The 22,351-nt window shown below is 44.5% G+C and overlaps 2 protein-coding genes across 5 annotated transcripts; both read right to left on the bottom strand.

Moving 5' to 3' along the window:
- Window positions 1-275: 275 nt before the first annotated feature.
- OGFR (opioid growth factor receptor) lies at window positions 276-15,047 on the bottom strand. Of its 3 annotated transcripts, XM_064167461.1 has the most exons (9): window positions 14,714-15,047; window positions 12,602-12,655; window positions 9,736-9,780; window positions 8,610-8,672; window positions 8,201-8,285; window positions 7,466-7,544; window positions 6,256-6,322; window positions 5,441-5,589; window positions 276-3,722 (listed from the first exon to the last, which is right to left on the bottom strand). In XM_064167461.1, the coding sequence occupies exons 1-9, from the start codon at window positions 14,942-14,944 to the stop codon at window positions 2,285-2,287; spliced, it is 2,211 nt and encodes a 736-aa protein (XP_064023531.1). In that variant the 5' UTR covers window positions 14,945-15,047; the 3' UTR covers window positions 276-2,284. The 3 variants fall into 3 exon arrangements, with proteins under 3 accessions (XP_064023531.1, XP_064023532.1, XP_064023533.1); XM_064167462.1 differs by lacking the exon at window positions 12,602-12,655 and having other exon boundaries at window positions 14,714-15,046; XM_064167463.1 differs by lacking the exons at window positions 8,610-8,672; window positions 9,736-9,780; window positions 12,602-12,655 and having other exon boundaries at window positions 14,714-15,046.
- A 1,558-nt stretch (window positions 15,048-16,605) lies between these two features.
- MRGBP (MRG domain binding protein) lies at window positions 16,606-22,343 on the bottom strand. 2 transcript variants are annotated; one of them, XM_064167588.1, is made up of 6 exons: window positions 22,244-22,339; window positions 22,064-22,183; window positions 21,384-21,505; window positions 20,753-20,834; window positions 19,077-19,151; window positions 16,606-18,013 (listed from the first exon to the last, which is right to left on the bottom strand). In XM_064167588.1, exons 1-6 carry the CDS (start codon window positions 22,293-22,295, stop codon window positions 17,823-17,825), a joined length of 642 nt encoding a protein of 213 aa, XP_064023658.1. In that variant the 5' UTR covers window positions 22,296-22,339; the 3' UTR covers window positions 16,606-17,822. The 2 variants fall into 2 exon arrangements, with proteins under 2 accessions (XP_064023658.1, XP_064023657.1); XM_064167587.1 differs by having other exon boundaries at window positions 22,064-22,343.
- Between the last annotated feature and the right edge of the window lie 8 nt (window positions 22,344-22,351).

Here is a 22,351-nt window from a genome sequence, read left to right as displayed (position 1 = left end):
CAAAAAGCATGGAGTCTTTTCACCCCAAACTTTCACTGGCCACATCTTACAGAGGTGGAAGAAGGCTGAGCATCATCTCCACATGCAACAAGCACCCAGTGTATCTCATAGTGAACCCAGCAGACCTCTGCTTTAGAGCTGAGCTTGGGAACATGCACCCACTTGTTAGAGGTGCCCAAGCAAGAGCAGATGGCTACAGGGTGTAGGGGTGATGGGGACAGATATATGGCTATGTTCAGCCCCCCAACAATAAAAAGCATATGTGGAAACTGGTGTGCATCAAAGTCATGCTTTAATAGGTGACATTAATCTAACAGTGATACAGCTTTGAGTGCTGGAAAACATCCTGTGAATTCACTGCAAACACCTACAGCCAAAACTCTAAACCTGACCATGATGTGGCAACAGTTTGGTCCAGGTAACTCCAGACCAGGGCTCACAGTGAAATCCCATTAAACACAAAACCACATCACACATCACCATAGTTAAGAGTTATGAGCTATGCCCCAACTGAGCACATATCTATAATGAAAGCTCCATTAAATTAAAAAGGAAGAAAGAATTACTGTAAATCTGTACAAAAAAAGCCATGATTAACAATTTTCTTGTGAACCTTTTAGGAAAGATTTTGCACTCCACACCTTCAAGTATTTATATCTGTAGTTATATGTATCCTTGTTGGCAATTTGACTCCCATTTGTTCACAAGAGAGGAAAAAATCATTAAATCCCAAAGTAAAGAACCAAACTCAAGTATTTTAAGAGCATTAAACACCTCTCTCCAGCACGTGTGTGAGCATGAAGGGATAGGTGTTAAACTTGCAGACCTTTTACTCCCACACATGTACGTGGCACACTGGACCAGGACCTAAGGGGAAGGCAAATCACTGATCAAATTCCTTGAAAGAGGAATTTCCCTCAGAGTTGTAGCAGAGAGGGACAACATGAGCAGTGCATAGCTACTGCAGCAGCTCCACCTCCTACACAAACCAAACAGCACCTAAAAACCCCCAAAACCAAACCAAACAAGCTGTGCAAACAGGCCAAGTTCAGACCTTCTGGCTCTTGAAAGCAGTTTCCACTGCTTCATGAAACAGGTCCTCTGTTGTAAATCTCTAGGAGCAAAAAAATGCTGAATTGTTTAATGCTCCTCCAGATTTGGCTGAAAACTGTGTGCAAGTCAGGCAGAAGAGCTGACAGGGAGGTCAGGAACATTAAGGCAGGCAAAGAGTTGGCAAGATCTCAAAGTAAATTCTTGAGGGTTATAAATAAGTGAACCAGACAAGCATACCTCCTCCAATTAAAGTTTCAATTAACTGCCCCACAAAGCCCAGTGGCTTCCAGACGTGCTGCACTCGAACATGCCCTCACTGTCTGACACTCTGATGTTTAATGGTAAAACAATCCTGCCCTAACTAGGAAGTGGGATAAATCTGACATGTCTAACTTCATGCAGTAGGCTTGGAGAAAGGTGGCCCTAAAGGCCACTGAAAATGAGCAGCAAATCAGAAAAGAGGCAGTGGCAAACAAATACTTGCTCTGTTTGGAGGGTTGAGGAAGGTAGGTCCTTGAGCAAGAGTATCTGTGGATGACTATCAAAGGTCTGAAAGTGGTGCAAGAGCCTGAGGGAGAAGAGCTCTGAACAGCTTTCTGTGAAGTCTGGAGGTTTTTCTCTTAGAAATTCGTGTTCTTAACAACTCTAACAAGTACAACAGAGGAACTTCTGTGGGGGATAAAGAGAACAAATTACTCAGCATTTTGCACCCTAGCAAACAGCATCTTTCAGGTAAACAGCAACTTTGCCAGGAAGAGATCTCCCAGGAAGGTATAGTCATTCAAAATGATCTACAGAACTTAAATGGTGACAGAAAGGCCTGGCAAATTAGGTCACCCTTGTATTAAAAATCATGTATTTAATAAACACTGGACTAGTTCAAACAAGAAAACAGATCCATTTTCCTCCTCTATTTAAGAAGGGATATACCAAAATCAAAGTGCAAAAATCCCCACTGCTCCAAGGTAGTCCTGAACATCACTAAAAAAAAGAGCAACAGGGTACGGCCTGTCCATGAAGATGAGTTTCCTCCTTAGGGTAACCAGGGGCTGAAGTTACTACACATGACTAGAAACCTGTGGAAGAAAGTCAGGTAGGAGCTAGCCTGGATCAGACCAAAGAATAAGAAGTTTATTCTCCTGTGCACTTCTGCTACCCCAATTGGCACAGCTGGCTCCTGGCAGGTAGGGCAATGTCATCTCTGCTCGCTCCAATGCTTGCCGTGCTGGATTCATTCTGCTGCAGCCTGCTCTTCAGAAGGTTCTGCTGCATGCTCAGAGCTGTCAGGACTTTGTGTTGCAAGCCCAGCACCATCTTCTTCAGGACAAGTGGATGCCATGCTTTGCTCAAGACTCTCTAGAACTTGTTTCTTGCCTGCGACTTCCACTTGCCCTGTTTCACTTGCATTTTCAGCCTTAGGTTGTTCTACAGCATCTACCTCACTTTTGGTTTCCAGCAGTGTGCTATTACAGTGGTGCTGATCACCCTTTTCTGTGACTTTATGTCCACTCGACTCCAAGCCCTCACTTATTGAAGAAGACAAATCAGTCTCAGGGAGCTCAGAACCACCCAGGGGGATTTCAGCCGCACTATTTGCGTCACCACTCCCCTTCTCACTTGCCACTTTTGCAGTTGGTTTTTCCTCCCTGACATTTTCATTTTCAGCCTCGGTGTTTGCAGCAGATGGGTTTAGCTTGGCAGTGGAGGCAGAGGCCCCCATGTTAAGGTTTATGGCCAAGTTGAATACTTTGCCTTTGGATGGTTTTTCATCAACTTTCCTGCGTTTCACAGCAGCATCAGCGATCTCCGCTGCCGACGACTCTTTGGTGCTTGCATCATTGTCTTTCAGCATGGTCTGGTCCTGCTCTCCTTCTGAGAGCAGAGCTGAGGAAGGGATTTCTGCATGGATTGCACATTCTCCTAGGTTACGGGAAATGTTTTCAATGTCAGGGCTTTTCAGTGCTCCATTCCTTTTAGCATCTGTCACATTCGCATCCAGCTTTCTCTTCTTGCTCTCCTTCGTACAATCATTCTCAGCTGTACCTTGCGTTTCTTCAGCATCACTGCTTAAATCCTTCTCCTCCCGCTGGGTAAGTGAAGCCTCTTTCTTCTCTTCTTCATCTCCTCCCTCGCTGTTTGAACCCTTCTCTTCCTGCTGCGTAAGTGCAGTCTCTTTCTTTTCTTCATCATCTCCTCCCTTCAAAGCACATTCACTTATCTTGTCTTTTACATCATCATTATTCACTTCAGGCTGCAAATCTGCAGCATCTCCAGCTTTGTGTTCCTTCTCTAGGGCCTGGCTCTGATCCTCTCCCACAGAACTATCAGATTTTTTACCAGGAGTTTCCTGTTTATCTTCAGCCTTTTGGTGCAGCTGTGACTTGGCAGAGCGGGGTCTGTACTTGAAGAGCTTGTCATGCGGCCCCCACACGAAGCTGCTTCGAGGTTTGAAGTGTTGCCAAGCATAGTGCACCAGTTCTCTCCTCTTCTTTTTGTTTCTGATGGTGAACAGGAAATAATCCAAGGCACTTTTCTTGACATTTGGTAATGTCTCCTTCACAAGAGTTTCTGTTAGGAAAAACTTTACCAAGTGCACTTGATAGTGTTCATATCCCATCTCCCCCAGGCACTTCAGGATGCGAGTGATCCGCAAGTTGTTGTGGCTGAACCTGAATGAAACAGATAAGGGAAGTGAAAGCCTTACAAGTCACTGCAGACCTCTGCAGTAATGCATTACTGCCTGTCATCTCTTCCATCTGCGTTGTCAAACTTTCTGTGAGTATAAGCAGGCTTACATTTAAAGCACCTACAGCTGCTGTCTGCCTTCAGCAGCATCTTCCTTGGCCTTCTTGGGCTTCTCAACTGCTTGAAAAGGTTCTGGCTTTCTGCATCACCTAGCAGCAGATGACTGCCCCAGTATGGTGGTTGTTAAGTCCAAGCAGCCCAATATCCTGTCCCTGACAGTGACCCTGCAGAAAGGCATGTGAGGATGCTGCCAGATGTTCTTGACTTAGAGGCTTAAGCCAGACACAGATTTACTTTTATGTCTGATAGGCTTCAAGTTGTTTTGTCTTTTATGAGTATGCCTGGTCCTTGCAGAGTCCTTGTTACTATCTCTGGGGTACTAGGATATGAAGGGTCATCACTAGCTCTGTAGTAAGGTCTGCAATAAGAACATTACCATCAGTCTGTAGAGCTCTTCTCAGCCAAGGACTCAAAGCCTTTTACCCACGTTGAGGCAGCTTTATAAACCATTAAGGAAGCCTAATGCAACACTCCTATTTCATAGAATCAACCAGGTTGGAAGAGACTTCCGAGATCATCTAGTCCAACCTAGCACCCAGTCCTGTCCAATCAACCAGACCATGGCACTAAGTGCCTCATCCAGTCTTTGCTTCAACACCTCCAGAGATGGCAACTCCACCACCTCCCTGGGCAGCCCATTCCCATGCCAGTCACTCTCTCTGGGAAGAACTTCCTTATATCTTCCATCTAACAGAGTCTGCAGGGATGGAGCCACAAAGCAAATGCAGGCATGTGCTTGAAAGATGCAGAACCTCTTACTGAAGGACACTGTCATTGGTTGTGTTGAGGATTTCTCCTTCCATTCTAACCTGGTGACATCTGGGTGTGGATGGCAACAGCTCATTTATCTGTGAACCCTTGCAGCATGCTTGGAGCTCTGAAATGATGCCCCAGGTGACAGGGCATGAGACTCAGATTCCTTCCACATACAATCATAGAATCAACCAGGATGGAAGATACCTCTAGGCTCATCCAGTCCAACCTAGTACCCAGCCCTAGCCTGTCAACCAGACCATGGCACTAAGTGCCTCATCCAGGCTTTGCTTGAACACCTCCAGGGATGGCGACTCCACCACCTCCCTGGGCAGCCCATTCCAATGGGCAAATCACTCTCTCTGAAGAACTTCCTCCTAACATCCAAGCCTAGACCTCCCCCAGAATTTGTAATTCCACAGACTGCTACAAAGGCAATTTGGCTACCAGTGAAAAAATTTCAGTGATTCCTGCTTCAAACAGAGTTTTAAACACCATCTCTGCTACAGCAAATCTCAGCATCTCCCAGTCCTGTGCTTCCTATCTAAGGAGACCAACACGAATAACACCTGCACTGGATACAAAAGAAAAGCAGTCTCAACTGGTTTGCTGATTATACTTGTCACTTAAAGTCACATAGAGTGTGATGACCTACACTCAGAGGCTGAGCCAAGCTAAAAATACTTCAGAGCTAGCTCATTTTTTTTTTTTAATCAATGAAAGCTTCCACTCCTCAAGGGCTGAGGATTCTCTTGGTTGTGATTTTTATTTCTCCTGGGAGAAGCCCCTGGCTGTAGTTAAGTGACCAGCAGTGTAAACAGCAACTCACCGATTCAAGTTCTGAAATCGTTCAGCCCAATTCTCTGCTCTCTTCAGCTCTCCAGTTTCCTCATTGACCAAAGTGATCCCATAAAACTTCAGCATGAGCTGGTAAGCACGGACAAACCTCTGCATAACTTCCTTGGACTTCTTAAAGGCCTGGAAACAAGACAGACCAATAACCACAATGTGCAACTCCCCAGTTACCTGCACCGTTTCAAGGGGCACCCAAGGAACAATCAAGGCTTGGTAAGCTGTGAGAGTTAGGGCTGATCAGCCTGGAGAAAAGGCAGCTCTGGGGAGACCTTATAGCAGCTTTGCAATACCTGAAGGGACCTACAGAAGAGCTGGGGAGGGACTTTTTACAAGGGCTTGTAGTAATATGGTGAAAGGGAATGGACTGAAGCTTGAAGAAGAGAGTTTTAGACTAGACAGTAGGAAGAAATTCTTTCCAGTGATGGTAGTGAGACACTGGAACAGACTGGTCAGGGAGGTTGTAGATGCCCCCTCCCTGGAGGTATTCAAGGCCAGGCTAGATGAGGCTTTGAACAATGTGGTCTGGTGGAAGGTGTCCCTGCCCACAGCAGAGGGTTTGGAACTAGAGGATTTTCAAGGTCCCTTCCAACCCAAACCATTCTGTGTAACTTTCAATTTGCTGGTGTAGCTACACAGGCCAGACAAACCCTCAACAGTGTTTGAGTGAGCTCCATTCAGAGTCAGGTCTCAAGGAAGCAATATAACAAACCCTACACCTCAAGTATAAGGCACTAGGAAAATAAACATACTTGAGAAGCCCCCAAAACCCAAGGCAGAAGCTTTCAATACCTGGATTTCTTTCCAGGTGAGTGGTTTGGCACGCCAGTTCATCCCGTGCTCACGTAAAGGGAATAACCTTGAAGGGAAAGACATTTTCAGGCCAGATGAGCAAAGACAACATCCTACCCAGAGCACCCATTTTGAAAAAACTGGAAAAAAAGAAAGATTCCAAAATCTGTGATCTTAGAGAACTGACACAGAAGTAAGTTACTATATGCCAAATCCCTCCCATGAAAGCATTGCCTACAACAAGGATCCTTTGCTTATCTGGATCTCTCTGGTTACCCTAATACTTTGTTCTGCAGTTATGCTGTAAGATCAAGTGTGGCTGAAATCTGCTGCCACAGCTGCACTGGAAATTTGTGTCTCCAGGATTTCTATACCAGAAGAGTAGAATTCAAAAATAAAGTGGATACAGGTTTTACTTCAGAGTAAGTCTGGGAGTTTTTGGGAAGCTGAATTCAGGACCACAAACTACCAAGTGAGGCACAACTAAAGGCAGACATTATATGCTGGAGAGCAGCACATAAGGAGAGGAACTTGGGGTTGCTGGTGGTCGAGAAGCTCAACATGAGCCAGCAGTGTGCACTTGAAGCCCAGAAAGCCAAGCAGAGCCTGGGCAGCAGCAGCAGAAGTGTGGCCAGCAGGGCCAGGGAGGGGATTCTCCCCCTCTACTCTGCTCTGCTGAGACCCCACCTGGAGTACTGCATCCAGTGCTGGAGCCACTATAACAAGAGGGATGTGGAGATGCTGGAGCATGTCCAAAGGAGGGCCACGAGGATGCTCAGAGGACTGCAGCAGCTCTGCTCTGAGGACAGACTGAAAGAGCTGGGGCTGTGCAGGCTGGAGAAGGCTCCCAGGTGACCTTTTTGTGGCCTTCAAGTACCTGAAGGGGGCCTACAAAAAATCTGGGGAGGGACTTCTTAGGCTATCAGGGAGTGACAGGACTGGGGGTAATGGAGTGATACTGGAGGTGGATAGGTTCAGCCTGGACATGAGGAGGGAGTTGTTCAGCATGGAAGTGGTGAGAGCCTGGAATGGGTTGCCCAGGGAGGTGGTTGAGGCCCCATGCCTGGAGGTGTTTAAGGCCAGGCTGGCTGAGGCTGTGGGCAGCCTGATCTCGGGTAGGGTGTCCCTGCTTATGGCAGCAGGTTTGGAACTAGATGATCTTTGTGATCCCTTCCAATCCTGACTGACTCTACACATGCAGGGAGTTTACCACTGTATGTAAGAATGGTTATCCTCCAGAACTTCATAGTTGTTCCACCAAGATTCAAGCAGAGTGTCAATATGCAAACCTGAAGAGAGAAAAGTCAGGCAAGAAGAAATGACATCAAATTCGAGTTAGGGTGTCACCTAAGGCAGCTCATTATCCAGAGCCAGGGGTTCACATAAAGGCATTAGCTCCTCTAACTGAACAACCCAAGGCTGAGGTCTTGCAGCCAAGTGGGCACTGGTCTGGTATCCCTAGTAACATGACAGAAAATAGACACAGATTGCCCCAGGGGATGTTTAGATTGGCTATCAAGAAAAACTTCTTCCCTGAAAGGGTTCTCAAACACTGGAATAAGCTCCCTAGGGAGGTGGTTGAATCTCCCATCTCTGAAGGTATTTAAAAGATGCAAAGATGTGGTGCTGAGAGGCATGGTTTAGCACCAGATTTGATAGGGCTAGAGAAGGGTTGGACTTCATGACCTGAAAGGTCTTTTGCTGCTAAAACAACTCTACAATTCCAATCATCTTTGTAAGCTGGGAAAAACACCTTAGTTGTCTACCACCACAGAGAAAAACTAAGAAACAAGCAGCAGAAATAAGGACATTTTAAAATGGAAATTCTTGGTGTCTTTATTTGCCTTGGGGTTGTTGGTGTGAGGGGTTCTGCTTGGCAGGATTTTCTGGGCATTGTCCCCCATGGATCAAGTGATTCTTAACTCAACCAGCTGCAGCTACTCACCATGGGGCAAAAAACGAATCTCGTTTTTGTAGAAGCTTAAGTTCCACATCTCCTCCTCCTCCTCGTTTTCTGATTCTATCAACCCCTGGAGATGAGAAGAAGAAGTCAGCAAGCAGAAATCTTTTAAAAGGCACTATTCACTTCAAAGCTTCTCCCTGCTTTCCACTCACAGCTCCCTGTATGTTTCCAGCTAAATCCTTGAAACACCTCTTGGGAAGTAACAGCTTGTTTCCCATGCACCCACACATGCACACCAGCCCTTCCTTCTCACACAAACGAAACCTTTACAGGTTCTGAGCCTGCCAATGTAAAGACAAAAGGGTGCCCACAGATCTAGAATGTGTGTTCCCAAGCTTAGCATGCTGTGAGGAAAGCCTCAAGGGAATGTTCACTCTCATGTAGTCAGTACCGGGTAATGATGCCTGTATCTCTGCAGGTCTTTTGCTGCATTCCAGTTGCGCCTGCTTGAGAACTAGAGAAAAGAGACAGATCAGAGATCCACAATAAAGTTGCCTGCTGCAAACAAAACCCCAATCCACTGACTGAATTCAGCACCTCTCACACATGATCCCCTACCTATTGCCTCCCAGCACCCCCAAAACCAGCCCACTTGTTACTGCAATTGTTTTTCTGCATTCCTGAAGATAAGTTTGGACTAACAGAAGTTTGCATCCCCTCCTTTAAATGAAATATTTGGTTTTCTTTCTAGTCTTACTGAAGTCTTTACATTTTATGCATCCCAGCTGGCTTTTCCTACAGGAATGGTCAGAACCAGCTGGAAATCCCAAATAGTAAAAAGTCCTTTTCTTCCTCAACATAAAGGTTTTAAATCATGACAAAGTAAGTCCTGTCTCTGAGTCATTATATATCCCAGTCAAGACAGAGAATAGATTTTAAAAGAGCAGACTTTAAGGTGCAGAACTATCTCCTAAATTCAAGATTTTCATTCCCTGTAGACATTGCTGAAGTAAGTTATCTTTATCTTTGCTTCATGCATAAGAGCAGCCTCGCTGATTTAGCACTGTGCTGATCTAGACAGTGGACTATAATCATAGAATCATTGAATAGTTTGAGTTGGAAGGGATCCATCCAGCCCAACTCCCCTGCAGTCAAGCAGGGATATCCTCCACTAGAGCAGGTTGCTCAGTGCCTTGCCAAGCTTAACCTTCAACACATTCAGGGACGGGGCCTCACCTACCTCCCTGGGCAATCTCTTGCAGTGCTCCAGCACTCTCATGGTGCAGAACTTGTTCTTAATACCCAATCTAAATCTGCTCTTCTCTTAACTTCAAACCATTGCCCCTCATCCTGTCACTGCAGGCCTTTGTAAACAGTCCCCGTGCAACCTTCCTGAAGCCCTCTTAGCTACTGAAAGGTTGCTAATAAGTCTCCCTAGAGCCATCTCTTCTCCAGGCTGAACAACCCCAGCTCCCTCAGCCTCAGCCACATGGGCACATTAGGTATTTATTTTATTGGTTTTCTGTTCCAATCTTCATCTTCATTATGACTTATTTCTAACTATGTGTCAAACCTACCTGCAAACCTCTCTGGAACAGCAGTGATGAATTTGATCTTTGCTCCTATGAATAAAAGGCACCAAGGTGAAACATTCTGAAACCAAACTTCACTAATAAACTATATAGAAAATGAGAATATCCACAGCAGTGACTCACATATTAGTTGCCAAGTGACAGATTTATCTAGTTACAGCTGAATCCACTTTATTGTATTCATAATTCAAATTGTTATAGAGAAAAAAAACTGTGGTGCCATGTCCACCTGACAAGTAGGTGTCAGGTTCTCCTCGTTATACAAATGCACTAAATTCATTCCAAATGGAGTATCTGGACAGAAAGCACAAGGAACAGCTTCATTTCTTCCTCTGAACTCCAGGGAAATAAAAGCTGCAAGTATGCCTTCATTTAAAAAGCATTTTAACTGAATTATACAAATTCTCTTTTCTGTTTTCTACAGTGGGTTATTCCAATGAGAAGAGATTTTGTTACACTTCACAAGCCACAGAGTCAGGTTTAATCTTGCTGAGTGCTGAACTATCTTGTCCCAAGCCATGAAAGCACTTAAAAGTGCTCTGTAAAGGTAGAACCAAAGTGAAGGCTGCTCATGAATCAAGGGACCCCCCTTATGCAGAGCACAGTGCAGAGTTAAGAGCATTCAGTGGAAGCTCACAGCATAAGCAAGGTCTGTGTGAAACAGGGAGATGATGTGCAGGCTCTGGCAAAATAAGCATCTTAAAGAAACTTAAAAGAAAAGGCAGCAAACACTCTCCCAGGATATATTTTCAACTTCATTTCATACCCCTTAACATCATTTGCACAGAGGAAAATGAAAAAAACACCCAAAATCACCTTCTGGAGAGCTCATTCATTATTAAGGCAGGAACTTGATTAGATTTCCTAACACCTTGTTGTAATGAAGTCATCCATTTGGTTTTAATCCTTAAAATTTATGACGTATGCTCAGTCCAACAGAGGCTAAGAAGATGCTGAGGGGACTGCAGCAACTGTGAGGAGGAAAGGCTGAAAGACCTGGGGCTGCTAGGACTGGAGAAGAGCAGCCTGAGAGGGGATCTTCTCAAAGCTGATCAATATTGAAACGGCAGGGTCAAGAGGATGGGGCCAGACTCTTTTCAGCGGTACCCAGCAACAAGACAAGGGTCAACAGGCACAAACTGGAACCCAGGAAGTTCCACCTAAAGACAAGGAAGAATTTCTTTCCTGTGAGGGTGCTGGAGTCCCAGGCTTCCAAGAGAAGTTGTAGAGTCTCCTTTTCTGGAGATTCCAAACCTGCCTGGACATCCTGATCTTGAGCAATCGGCTGTGGGTGATGCTGCTTTAGCAGGGGGGTTGGACTGGATGATGCTCATGGGGTCCTTTCCATCCCCCCCACCATGCTGGGCCTCTGAGATTTGGGAGATCAAACCTTTACCCACAGAAGGAGGTCAGCAATGCAGAGTGTTTTAAACTGCATTTTAAAGCCTGCATTCACACACTGTGATTGCCTCATACTCTGCTGACAGGAATTAAATAAAGCCCAAGTTGTTTGGGTTTTGTTTTAATGTAATAACTCGTGATGACCTAAAATAATGTCTGTCTACATTGCAACACATTTCCCTTTGATACATGATAACAGAGACCAAAATAGGTGACAGAGCTTCCCACAGCCCATACAGGATTAGAAATCCAAGCACTGGTGTTCATCCCCAGAATCTACCCAGGAATGCACCACACAACTATAAACACATCAGACATTAAGGGAAAAAAACAACAAGTGGCTGAAAATACAAGACTAAAAAACATGTTCAGCCAGAACAGAACAATAATTTCCTTCTCTTCAAGATGGGATTTAGCACTTTGAAGTTCATCAGTGCTTTTGACTGCAATTTCTGAACTTCAAGGATGAAATGCTGATACATGTGGAATTAGTGACATTTTTGTTCCCAGCTACAGAAGAATCAATCTCCAGATATTCTGTACACTTAAAGTTCTAAAATAACACAGTCAGCTGGGACAGACTAGCAGCAGACTGGCTCCCATTCGGATAAAGAACTGGTTTGCTGAAGACTAAGCATAAACACAGAGACAGGTGTGATGCCATGGTGAAGAGTGGTTAAGGCTTGCCTAGAAAGAAGCTTGATCCAAGAGAAAGGCATTCTGGAGCACAGCACTGGAAAGAACAAGATGGGAAAGCAGACAATAAAACTCAGCCCTCCCTCCAAGCAGGTGCTGGTCTTGGGTCTCTATAATAAACTTGATTCTGCCAGGCAGACACATAACCTTGCCTTTCTTTGCAGGTTAGGAAGACAAACTGAACTGCAAGGCTAAAATTTGCATGCATTCATCAACCCCCCTTATCTCTTACAACACTGACAGGCAGCTTAAATGGGTTTCTCCTCAAACCTGCAACTCATCAGTCATAAAGAGCATTGCTGTGCAAAGAGCATGAGGAAAGCACAGAACAAAGCTAATACAAACAATATTTGGCTGAAAACTGAAACTCAGCTGCAGCCAAAAGGGATGAAGCGGATCGTGAACAAGGCACAGGAATGAGAACAAGGACAGAATCCAGGAATAGCAATCAAAACCTCTTGTTGATGAAGAGTTAGAAGGCAGAATTATAAGCTTCATTATTAAATAAAACATGGCTCTGAAGAGCAGAACATGAACCCCATGCATTAAGAAGTAGCTTTTTTAGCTCCAAGATTATCAACACTGGGTCTTAGAAGCTAGAAGCAACAAAATGCAAAAGAGCAGGAATTTCAAACTACAGATATGAAGTATTTGCAGAGACACAAGTGAAAGGCAAAGACAACAAAGGCAAAGAGCTTTAGGATGGTTTTGAAAGTGTGGAGTGAAAATAACAGTAATAAAAAAAAATTCTAACCTCAGTATTGAAAAAAAACCTTAGCAGCTTCAGCCACAAAGTATAGCATCTAGGCTGAGGGGAGAAGAAGGAGAATTAGTGGAACATAAGCAGAACTGGGAACTAATCTTGGAAACTGCCTTTGGCAGGTTGTAAAGGCATAAATGGCTAAACAGAAGATTTTCTGGTTCTTTTTGTTGTAATCATTCTCACTGCCCTTTAAAATGGTTCAGGCACTGTCAGACAGAGGTCACTGCACATTTGCCACTGAAGGAAGAACTCCTCTTTAAAGATGCAGAGCAATATTCCAGAGATAACATTCTTCTCTGCCAGGCAAAGCTTGGAACGTTCACTCACTGGACTGAAAAAAAAGCGATCCTTGTTTTTTACAGCTGTCACAATCCAGAAGTTGCTCTAAGAAAAACAAATCAAAACAAAGAACAACAACAAAAAAGAAACCACCCAAACCCACAAATTTGAACAACCACATTCAGGAAGATCACTCTGAATGTTCCAGAAGCATTAAAAGCTGTGAACAAACCCAGAACTCCAGCCACCTACCAAACTGACAGTGTGCCCTCAAACGGTGGAAAACACTTCAAAGTAAACCCCTGCCTCTGCACTGCTGCATCGCAGCACTTCCACCTGCAACACCTGTGCCTTTTCACAGCTTTACATGCACTTAGCTAAGTTCCCAGCTGTAAACCCCATGAAGATGCAGAGATGTGCACAGGCATGAACACCTGCTGCATTTCAGCTTGAATTTCACTTGCAAAGAACAGAGCAGTTTCATAGGAATTGAGTGTTTGAAATACTCTGCTGCACAGAATTTATTTCATCTTTTTAAAAGGAAGGTTATTTTAATACCTTAATGCTTATGGGGAAAAAAAGAAGCTGAACATTCAGCTCCTTTAATCATGCATTAAGTGGAAAGCTTTATCTGCCTATTTATAGTCCAAGACATGGAGGAGTTGCTGAAACGAAACTGAAGTGAAGGACTGGTTTCTCCTTCCTGGAAAGAGGAGGAGTTAAAGGACTGTAGTGCATTTCTACTCACCCAAAAAGTACTGCAAAAGAGAGGTACAATTTTGCACTTGCCAAAGCAATGCTGTAGAAGAAATGACTGACTGACACTCTATGTCAAGCTCCAAAAGACGTCTGTTGAAGGCAGGAATCTTTTATAAGCCCCATAAGTCCCTTTTGTTTCAAATTAACATCCTTTTAAGGCACCAGACACAAGCTTTCACATTTTGCAGCACTAACTCACTCATCCACTGTAACTGCAGACGTACCTGCAGCTTTTAAAACGCCCGTGGGCTTTGATTGTCTTTCCAGAGTTGTTTTAAATATACTCCCTAGGGAAAAAAAAAATTCTAAATAAAATAATACAGCTCCTTTTTAAAAAGTGAGCAGATATTATGGGATGGCTCTTTATCCATGGCATGGAAGAGTACAAAAGGTACAGGGATAGCAACAATAAGCGGGCAAGGAAGGAGCTGCTGAAGAACATCCGTGTCGTAACATCAAATTCAAGGGGCATCAGAAAACAAGGAGCTGGCAGGTACCACGCAGAAGACAGAACCTGTACTTAGGGAGTGGAGTATCCAGACCGCTGGGAATGGTGGAGAAAGAAATACATTAACGCGAATCTAATGGAACTTAAGGGAATGAAGTCACAGCACATCTTTGCCCTCGTCACCTGCAAAGCTCCTTTCTTAAGGGGTTGCTGGTCTCATCTCCTTGAGGATTTGCTTCGAGATGAGGACAAAATTATATTCTAGCAACTGCTGCCAGGACAACAAACCTTGTAAGTATTTTATGCTGCTCTAACTCCAGTGAATCCGGATGCTAGAGAGATGGAGCCCGAATACAGTGCCTGCACACAAAGTGAGTGGCCTGGGACGATCCACACGTGTACATCAGTATCCCGGACGATCTCAGGGGCTGCAGTTGCCCTGGCAGCACCCTTCCAGCCATTCGCCATCTAACCGCTTGCCTCTGTAACCGCGGAGGAACCGCGTCAAGCGGCGCGGGGCAGGAGCCGGGGGCGGCGAAGGGGCCCGTCCCGCCTCGGAGGCCCTGCTCTGTACCCTGCTTCCTCTCCAGAGACCCTCACGTGGCCCCGACACCCACCTGGGCCTGCTGGGCGCCCCGCACCCAGCTCGACATCGGCTGCTCCCCCGCATCCTCCGGCTCCTCCCCGGCCGCCGCCTCCGCTCCCTCCGGCTGGCCGCCTTCGCCACTGCCGCCATCCTCCTCTTCGTTCTCTTCCTCTTCCTCCTCCTCCCAAGTAGAGTCGTACCGCCACAAGTACGCCTCGTCCTCCGTCTCGTCCTCAGCCCTGAAACTGAACCAGGCCGCCATGGGAGCGGGGCGGGAGGCGAAAGGGAAAGCGAAAGGAGCGGCGGGGGCCGCCCGCCCGCCCCGCACAAAGCCGAGCACGTGGGGGGAGGGGGGGAACGGGCGACGGGAGGCACCGCCACGCCCCGCCCCCCTCCTGCGGCGCAGCTCCTCATTGGCCGTTACCCTACTCGCCGCACCGCATTGGCTGGTGCCTGCCTCGCAGCGCGGTCCCTGCGCCCGCCCGTCCGCTCCCTTCGTCGGGTAGCTGGGGCCGAGGCCAGCCCAGGGTCCTCCGCTCCGCCGCGTCTGCCTGAGGAAAAACCTGGAATAAAAACGTAATTACGCTTCTTCCCCATCCATTCTGGGGCTGGGCAGCAGCATGGAGTCCTGGACAGGCTATACACCCCTCGCTCAGGCCACACAAATAGACACCGGAGTAACGGCAGCTGTCCTCATTCCTTCAGTGGGACTAATTCAGCGGGAGTTAGGCGTGTAACACCTTCACACGTTAAAAACAACCTCCTTCAGAGGGTGAGTTAACATTCCTCTTATAGGAAAAAAAAAGAACAATCTTCTCGAGAAGCCTGGACTTGCCAAAAGGACAGAACACAGCATCCCCCCACGGGTTCATGTGGAGTATTTACATTTTTCAGGTATCTAACTTTGCAACAACCAGTCCTAGAAAATCTGTTTTGCTGGCTTGACCATAAAATGCCAGATGACCTCCTGCTGCTTGAGAGGATGGTGTTCAGAGATTCACCAGTACCTACTAATGCTGACACATTTCTACTTCAAGGCATTTAAAAAAAAAAAAAAAAAAAATCAGTGGTATAGTAAAAAAATTAAGACTAAAATTCCTTGGATGGGAAAAAAAAAACCCTACTCCCAAGGCCATGCAACTTGGAAGCTACAAAAACTGTATTTGATGGCCAAGGTCGAGTAGATCATGCCAAAACAGCACTTCAATTCTTGAGGAAATAGTAAACCTTAACAGAGGCATTCACTTTCCAGCACTCACCTTGATGACAGACCTGTAAGTGATGTAACTCCTTCTAGGAGTTTACTAATACCAAATAAAAATGTACTTTTCTTAATCAAGATAAAAACCAGAATGTTCCTTACATAAGGTTAATAAAGTTCAATTTCTACCCATCAAAAAAACCTCTGAATACACCTGTAGCATCTCTGCCACAAACACATCCACAGAGCTCTTCAGCTGGCAGATACCTCATGGACATTTCTGCAGGGGTTATTGGAGCACGGTGCTAAATCCAAGGTATCTCATACCTTGTGTTTATTTCAGACTCAAATCAGTGAGCATCACGCTACAAAAAGTGGTTAGAGTGGTCACTACAGGAAGCTGTGACCCAGAGCTCACCAGTGTGCAGTGGAGGGAGAGGTGAGCTGCCAGAAGACTGCAACAAAAACTTCACCTTCTCAACTGCATAGAGAAAATCCTCTGGTTTGGAAGCTTACATGAATATCAGGCCAGGATTTCTTATCAAATTATCTTCTAGAAATAATGGGGCAGTAATTCATAAGATTCAGACCAAGTTATTAAAAAACACCCTCCAAACACACAAGTAGGCACTTTTGACCAATTTGACTGAAGGCACAGGATACCTAAATAACTTTCAAAATAACTTGGGCCTAATTTGAATCAAGTTACACAACAATTACCATTTAGTAAAATAAAAACGAGTTAAATTTATTCTTGGTATAAAACAAGTGAAGCAAATAAGGCAGACAAGAACTTGGCTACGTGCCTAGAATTAACAGCAAAACTAGGAGAAATTCCTAGTCCCTCACCTTGAGGGCAATACTGACATTAAGAAGTAAATCTTCTTTTTATTAAGTGATAGTTAAGATGGTGAAGAAAATTCAATAACATTTCAGGTAATTCTTTCACCATTTAACATGTTTGGTGACTGCTGTCTCTCTTTTCACAACACAAAAATAGTAACTTCATCAAATCTGAATATTCTAGTATATAAAAGATAAGCCTTGCAGTGTCAGTTGGATTCTGAAGTAGAACAACATGAACATTTTGGAACACCAATTCCATTATCATCAACTAAAACTGCTTTAAAAAATAAATAATGAAGTACAAACCCTACTTTTTATACTACTAGATTACAAATGGGTGGAGCAGTATCTCCAGGTTCATGCACAGCTCAGCTGATCCCTCACAAAACCATGTAAGTGATGCAAAAAATGGGTATTTTATTCAGGATGCTTATTATTCTGTCTATGGGCATTATTTAACCTTATGGTGTATATATATACACACCCCTTAAGGTATATAAACTTATAAAGATTGATGTTACATCACTAAGGGTGAAAGAAGCAACTGTTTCTCCAGCAAATGGAGAAAGGGGGAAAAAAAAACCAACTACTTCAACTCAGTATTTTTCTGTATTTAAAGGAACTTCAGTTTTACTGGACCAACCAATTCAGGCATTTGAAACAAACGCTGTGTCTGTAGGAAGTAAAATGCCCAAATGCCATTACCCACAGAGGGTCTGCAACATTCAGACAGCAACAATCCAAAGGCAGAAAAAACAACCCAAACTTTACAGAAATAACCTAAGCTTTTCATGAACGGTGTTCACTGAGCACTTGTTTACTGAACTGTGCTGAGACAGAGCACAGATATTGGTCTGAAATGTTCCCACTGGAATTGTCACATATACAAACTATGAATCCCACCAGCACCCTGGGAAGTGGCCAGTGCTCAGGGCCACGTCAGGAGAGACAAAGTCTTGCACATCTAACACTGAGGTGTAGATTCTTCAAATACCTGGCTCAGGTATCTCTTCCTTTCTGAAAAAGTTTAGGTAGCAACTGTCCTGCTACTCATTTTGAGTGCTCCAGTTTATCCTTCCTCTCTCTCCCAGCTCTATGTTCTGCGTCGCTTGGCAGCACTTGGGCTGGAAGGGTTACTGTTGGCGTTTAAGACCTTCTCAGTGACTCTGTTGCGCTTCCTCTTATCAGATCCTTCTTTGGACCCAGGATCTGATGAAGTTTTCTCTTTCTCTTTGCTGCTTGGTTTTTCAGTTGTTTTTCCTAAACTTCCAGAGGGTGTAAAAACTGAAATAGGATCAAAGTAATGATTCCAGATCAGAGTCAGACACACAGGCAAACAAGAAGTGATAGCAGATTTCTTTATATATATATATTACATCAACCTTTTCAAATCAATCATTTCTCAGCATATTTAATCACCACTTAAATATTATTTTCATTTTTAAAGGAAAAAAAATCTTCTGTAAGAAAGGCACGTCTTGCTTTTATTATTTGCTTTAAAGACAGGCGTGTATTTTGACAGGCTAAAAGTGAAATTCATTAAGAGGAATTAAACAGCACTTAAAATTAAAATACTTAATAGGAACATTTACAGAACCAATCTATGAAATTTATAATCAGCAATGGTCGTTACATTTGGGAGCATAGAGAGGTTTTTAGAAGTGAACACCCAATGTGAAGTTTAATATATTTTTAAAAATACATTTTTAGATCTTTTATTACACTCAAGTCTCAAAACACCACTTAGTCTGTGACATAAATATTATGGAATCAGAGTTAACACTTCTCTTGGTCTATTAAGGTAAAAAGAATCCTCACTGTCCACATTTATTTTGTTCGATGGCAAAGTCTTAGGAAAATAAGCCTTATATTTGATAGAAGCAAGATAATGCAAATAAAATATCACCCCATTCTGCCCACCTTCCTGTTTCAGCACACAATCTTACCACCTTTTCTGATTTATAGGCCCTGCTTCTCCCCATTAGTACAAAGATCCAAATACAGAGTATTTAGGGTCACTAAAACTAGACTCAACTTTTCTTTCAGAGATTCTTGGATTACTTCAGATTCCCAGGGTTCTGCCAAGCACATCTTAAAACACTCCAAAGCTATACAACTTTGTACATAAGAATTAGGAGCAAAGAAGAAATCTTTCAAGTATCAGATATTGGCAAGTGCTTATTCTGTGCATTCTTAAGTCACTCCGGTTCTTGGCATGAGCATCTGCTAAGTCTGAATACAAATCACAATGAACACCAGATTTGGGATTTACATTTTGACATGAAATTCTCAAGAGTTACAGCTGGATTTTAATCTCGTATTACACAGTAGAGAGTGACAAATTTACCTTCTTCTGGACCTGCATGTGTTTCCATCTCTTCTTTTATTTCCTCTTTCACTTCCTCTTCCATCATTACTTTCCCTGCAGAAAGGTTTGTTAGGCAGTGGTGAGATGATTTTGAAAACCCACACGTTAAAATGTGCTTACTCCTGGATTAGTAGTTTCAGTTATGTGCAGCATGTTAATAGATCTTCAGTGCAACCATCATCAGGAAAGGTTCCTCAGCACTGCGACCAAGAAACAGAGCTAACAAGTTCTGTACCGTACAAGACAATGCCCCATGTCAAAAAGTTCCAATGAAATCACCAACAGGCAAAACATATTGCAAAGTCTTGGGTACATTATGCTTTCATACTCAAGTTTTAGTCTAAAGTTTAGAGTTTAGTATAGTTAGTAACCAAGAAGCATCCCACTGTAGCCTTAAATATCCCAAGTCTTCTGGCAGGTGTTTGAACTTCCCAGCTCCTACCTTGGATAACGGTGATGAGTAACACACACAAAGCTAAACTTGGAAAATGCAGCTAATCTCAGCCTAAGATCTCTGTCAAACTACTGCATGCTTCTCTTCAATTTAGCCAACACAGAAAAGCTTATCACAATTGAGAGAGATCAGGAATCTCAAGTAGGTAAATCTCAAAGCAAAACCATGGAGACATGATTTCACAGTGCAATGAAACCACCAGGAACTTACGCAAATGCCTCTAAACCTTTCATTACTGTTTTGCTTTCAATAGATTTTAACACAACCGCAGAAACATCCTCGTAAAAATCAGGTATTATAAACCAGTAATTCTTTTAAAAAATTAAGACTTACAAGCCATAATAAAATAGCAATATCCAAAAGTGAGATGGGATGATTATACCTGCATAATGTACAAGTCCATGGCCAAAAAGCAAGTTGCTCCAGCTACCCAAACTGCAGCTATTCAATAGGTATATTCCTGGGATACATTTTTGTTAGCTGAATTGCTCTTTAACTTCGTCATTCATACAAGAAAATTTTACCACATGAATATTATTACATACAAATTGTATTGAAAAAGTGTTATGTTGGGTCCACAGCTTCTACTCCTTAAAGAAGTATCTTGCTAAGAAAAGAACCACATTGAAGTGCACAGGTCATTTATTTTAGCAAAAATCGTGGTCTGAAGCAACATTTGAGGCACCTCAACAAAGTGGAAAAGCACCACAACAAACTACTAATAACCTTGCTAAGAACCACATTTTGTCTTTCACTTTGCAGAGGGCCATCAGCCACGCATGTGGATATTCTGTGCACACCAGGGAGATGAACCTAAATGGCACAAATAACACCTGTTTGTGCTGTATTAGCATCCCAACCACATTACATTTAAAAAGATTAGATACAGTGTAGAATCTGACCAAAGGTCTCTCTCTCCCCTGCTAGCTGTTTCCTACAGCAGTGAATCACACAGGCTGATAAAATATGGAGAGCATAAGCAGTGTGACACTTTCCTTCAGTCAACTGATTATTAATTAATGAGACAAACTTGTATCTCTTTAACACTTCCCCTTCCTTACTACACCTTCTCACTCGCCAGTCTGAAAGAATGGCCTTAGACTGGCATGCTACCTTCTTTTTTGGGAGAAGGTTTGTTAAACTACCTGTTCTGAAATGAGATTAGAGCAACCAAGAAGAAGAAACTGCTCTCACATCTTACCTTCTCTCACTTCTTGAATCATTTCATCAGGAAGAGCAAAATTCTTCTCTATGTTAGGGAAGGGAAGGATCTCAGATTCGTGCTTAGAAGGAAAAGAAAGATGTCCATGAATGACTTTGGTTGAAACTTCAACTCAGATTTAGAAGTGCAACATCAAAGTCTATTTTACATGCAATTAGTGGCTAAATAGTTCTTAACAAGACTGTTTCAGCCGGTAAACAACTGGGAAACTCCCTACGTCAAACTGACGACTAAGGTCAAACTACTTGAGATCTCGATGCACAATCATTTAAGATAACTTAGGTTAAGACAGTAAGGATCATGAGGCATGATCATTTCAGGTTAATTTCTTACATTGTTGGCACTTAAGTACCTGTGCAAACGTTCACTGGATTAGCATTTAGGCAACTTTAATGAAGTGAGAACACAGCGTGGAAAAAAAACCATCCAAAACGCTGTAGATTTGTCTCCTACTTAATGCACTTCTATTCATGGAAAACACATCAACTCACTAGAACAATACGAAATTCTTAGTAACAGGAAAGATACAACAGGCCCAGTGATTTTGGCCTGTCAAAACTACTGAACTGCGATTAATAAAAAGAATAATGCATCAAGCCTTTATACTCACAAGAGCCTGCATGTCATACATGGTGCTCAGATGGTCCCAGATCACTTTGGAAGAAATCTGTCGTCCAATATTCTGACTGAATTTATCACGGATACAAATCATGTGGAAATGGCGATTCACACCTGGGGGGAAAAACTCAATGCAATTAACATGACTAACAGTTGTACTTAGGCCACGCATTCAAAACAAAACAATACGTAAATAAAAGCAACAGAAATCTAACTCACAATGGTTACTCTATTAAAGAAACACATGGTGGTCTATGCAGCCTTGCCTGGCTGTTATTTCACCTCACACTAGAGGAGCTGTACTGGAGAGGGGCTGCAGATGCCCAAGCAGCCGGAGCTTTTAGCGGTTGTGTGAGAAACAGCCCATGGATAGGGCAGCGCCAAACGATGGCACAAAGGAGCGAGGAGACTGCCTCTGCGCCTCCGCAGGGCTGCCTGCGGCCAGGCGGGTTCGGCGGCTCCTATCCCACGGGTCCCGCCATGCTCGGCAGAAGCCCCGGGGCCGAGGACGCTGCGGGCTCGAGCCCGAGAGGCCGCTAGGGGCAGCACCGCAGCGCGGCCGGGCCAACAGCTCCCTCCCCCGGCAGGCCGCTGGCCTGGCCCGCCGCACGGTTCCCTTCCCCGGCCACCGCCGCTACTCGAGACCGCGGCTCGGCCGCGGCCTGCTCTCACCTACAGGCTTGTGGCCCAGCATGGCGTGGAAAAGGCAAACCTCCACTTCAGGGCTCCACACCACCACCGCTTCCTCCGCCGGCACGCCGGGCTCCGGGGCGGCAGCTGCCGCCGCCGCGGCGGCCGCAACAGCAGCCGCAGCGGCAGCGACCGCCGCGGCGGCCCCGGGCCCGGCCGCGGGCAGCGGCGGCTTCTCCACAGCGCTCGCCGAGCCGCCCTCCGCCTCGCCCATCGCCGCCCTGCGCCGCCGCCCGCAGCGGCTCCTGCCGGCCGGGAGGAGGGGGTGGC

Source organism: Pogoniulus pusillus, chromosome 29, assembly GCF_015220805.1.
Source record: "Pogoniulus pusillus isolate bPogPus1 chromosome 29, bPogPus1.pri, whole genome shotgun sequence".
In the NCBI taxonomy this organism is placed as follows: Eukaryota; Metazoa; Chordata; class Aves; order Piciformes; family Lybiidae; genus Pogoniulus; species Pogoniulus pusillus.
Note: the sequence above shows the minus strand (reverse complement) of the source record. Positions and strands in the feature narration are given on the sequence as shown.

Bases quoted from the DNA above. Each gene is read 5' to 3' on its own strand.
- OGFR (XM_064167461.1), bottom strand. From the start codon at position 14,944: ATGGCGGCCTGGTTCAGTTTCAGGGCTGAGGACGAGACGGAGGACGAG. The intron at 7,545-8,200 runs GTGAGTAGCTGC...TTCTCTCTTCAG, and splicing joins GATTCGTTTTTTGCCCCATG to GTTTGCATATTGACACTCTG. The intron at 3,723-5,440 runs GTGAGTTGCTGT...TGTTTCATTCAG, and splicing joins CGATTTCAGAACTTGAATCG to GTTCAGCCACAACAACTTGC.
- MRGBP (XM_064167587.1), bottom strand. From the start codon at position 22,295: ATGGGCGAGGCGGAGGGCGGCTCGGCGAGCGCTGTGGAGAAGCCGCCG. The intron at 20,835-21,383 runs GTGAGTATAAAG...TTTCCTTCTAAG, and splicing joins TGTATGACATGCAGGCTCTT to CACGAATCTGAGATCCTTCC. The intron at 19,152-20,752 runs GTAAGATGTGAG...ACCTTTCTGCAG, and splicing joins GATTCAAGAAGTGAGAGAAG to GGAAAGTAATGATGGAAGAG.